Genomic DNA, 2,298 nt, shown 5'->3' with positions numbered 1-2,298 from the left:
TCCTTAAGGAATTCTGCCAACACATGTCTAGCTCTTAGAGGTCCCTGGCTTTGTGGGAACCAAGGATGAGCAGCTGTTGCATTCTCTAGAGTGGTGACCCCCAAACTTCAGCAGTGCATCAGAAACACAGCCCTGAGTGGGGCCAGAGAATGTGCATTTCTAACAAGGTCCCAGGTGATGCTGATGCTGCTGGTCCCTGGGCCACACTTGGAGAGCCGCTGGCTGTGAAGCAGAGGCGGAGACAAGGCTTCAGGGTAGTAGATTCGTTGAGGGGGTGCTCCTCGGGGAGGGAGCCAGCGTGATCCACATCCTGGAGCTTGGCCTGATCCGCAAGGGGGTGCTGGAGCATAAATTGCATCAGAGTTGTTTCATTCTGAGGCAAGGAGGCTGGGCTTTGGTACCTCTGCATCAGTCATTGGCTGTGGGCTGCCTGGGGGAGGCAGGCATACCTTCCCTGGGAAGGTCTTCCATCCGCAGAGGTCACTTCTCAAGAGCAGCCACAGCTCACGCAGCAGGGGCAGGTGGTACGTTGCCCAGAGAAGGGCTCTGGGCAGGGCAACAGCATCCTCCACCGCCACCCCCTCCACCTCCTTGGCCCCTTCTTCCCACAGGTGAGCACTGCCTGGACCCAGATGCCTACCTCTTAGATCTGTACCGTGCCAACCCCCATGGTGAGTGGGTCATTAAACAGAGGCCCACCTAATCCCCGGGTCTCTAAGGAGCAGCCCTGGATGTGTCACCCTCGCCCCTACCGGCTCTGTGCCTGTGTACCCAGCATGGGAGCAAAACTTTTGAAGGCAAAGGTCTGGATCTTCCTCCAAGCCATCCTTCTCTGAGATGCCGCTCAGATCTGGAAAAGGACTCAGGGCTGAGGCTGTCGCCCCCCTTCATAGCCACGCAGATGAAGCCCTCACCCCCGTCCACTCCCCAGCCCTCAGGCAGGTCGGCTCCCACACCAGATTTGCTGCATGACAACACCATTTGGGACACTTGGATCTCTTTGGGGTATTGTCCACGATTTCCAAACCCAAGGAAAATGAAAAAATGCAGCACTTCTATCAAGGGGCAGGTGGGGTTTTTCCCAGGAAAAAAAGCTTTGAAAGTGGCCCTACAAAGTGTGTTGGCAACAGCATCAGAGATGAGTCCAGGAGAGCCCTGTGACCTTGGGCAAGCTCCTTGCCCTCTCTGAGTCCTTCAAAGATGAGGGGGTCAGGCCTTGGGGAAGGGGAGCAAATGCTGTAGCCACGGACAGCCCTGGAAGAACTGAGCAGAAGAAAAATTCCCTTCACACTCTCACGTTTTAAATGTTGGTTTGTACAATCTTGTCATTTTGTAATATGGTATTTAAATTGTTTAAACGTTAAAGGCACAAGTTAAATGTCATCTTTTCTTCATTTAAGAATTTTTCCCTCCCCAGTCCAGCGCTTACTGGGTGTTGTCCTTCCAGGGAGTTGACATGGAGCTTGGTGATGGGAGCACCTTGCTCTGGCTGGTGTGGCCTGCCCATGTCTTGAACCTGCAACCACCACAGTGGCCAGGGAGAGGACTGGGAACAGGGAGGGATGGAGGGACGACAGCAGCTGCTGCAGGGACAGTGTCTCTGGGATCCTCCAGACCACCCCTCTTATCTCCTGTGGTCCCAGCTCTCTCCCCTGCCCTGGGTCTGTCTCCTCAGGGCAGGAGAAGCCTCATTGATTTGTTCATCCGATAATGAATTTACTGGGCATTTAGTAATGCCAAGAGCTTTACAAATTTACTCTTCACAATGATCCAGCGTCTTAGGTTTGGGTTCCCTGAGAGGCAGAACCTGAGGCCAAGATGCGAGTGCAAATAGTGTTCTGGAAAACACAAGGGAGCAGGGATGTTTATTCAACTCCTGTGAGTCACTGGTCAAGGGCCGCTCCTGAGGAGTGCGGGTGTGGGTGCCCTGGCACTGCCAGCCTGCCTGAGCACAGGCACAGGGGCTCCAGTAGCCACAGAAAGTGCTTGAGTAAAGAGATACAGGTGCTGTCGATTAGAAGCCAGCCTCCATACGCTGAAACAGCACAGGCTGGAGGGCAGTGGGTGGCATTCGAGCCTGCTTCACCCTGTGAGGTGATGATGGTGATGGTGGTGGTGATTGATGAGGAGGATAGTATGACGACGACGTTGGCGGTAGTGATGATGATGATGGTGTTGGTGGTGGTGGTGATGATGGTGAGGATGATGATGGTGCAAAGCCTCCGTAGCTTCGATACCTTTTAACTGCTCTACTCTCCCTTCTTGCTTTTCTATCTATCCTCGATTCAGCAGCCACTG

The 2,298-nt window shown here is 53.9% G+C and overlaps 1 protein-coding gene across 1 annotated transcript in view; it reads left to right on the top strand.

The window, feature by feature from the left end:
• ARHGAP40 (Rho GTPase activating protein 40) overlaps positions 1 to 703 on the top strand; it is a 35,341-nt gene extending 34,638 nt beyond the window's left edge. The window contains exon 15 of the mRNA XM_012662810.1: positions 612 to 703. Within this exon, the coding sequence (XP_012518264.1) occupies positions 612 to 703 (92 nt within the window). The remainder of the gene's footprint in view (positions 1 to 611) is intronic.
• Positions 704 to 2,298: the final 1,595 nt, after the last annotated feature.

Source organism: Propithecus coquereli, unplaced genomic scaffold (genome assembly GCF_000956105.1).
Source record: "Propithecus coquereli isolate 6110/MARCELLA unplaced genomic scaffold, Pcoq_1.0 Scaffold780, whole genome shotgun sequence".
Lineage (NCBI taxonomy): Eukaryota > Metazoa > Chordata > Mammalia > Primates > Indriidae > Propithecus > Propithecus coquereli.
The sequence above is the reverse complement of the archived record's forward strand: the minus strand, read 5'-3'. Positions and strand labels throughout refer to the sequence as shown.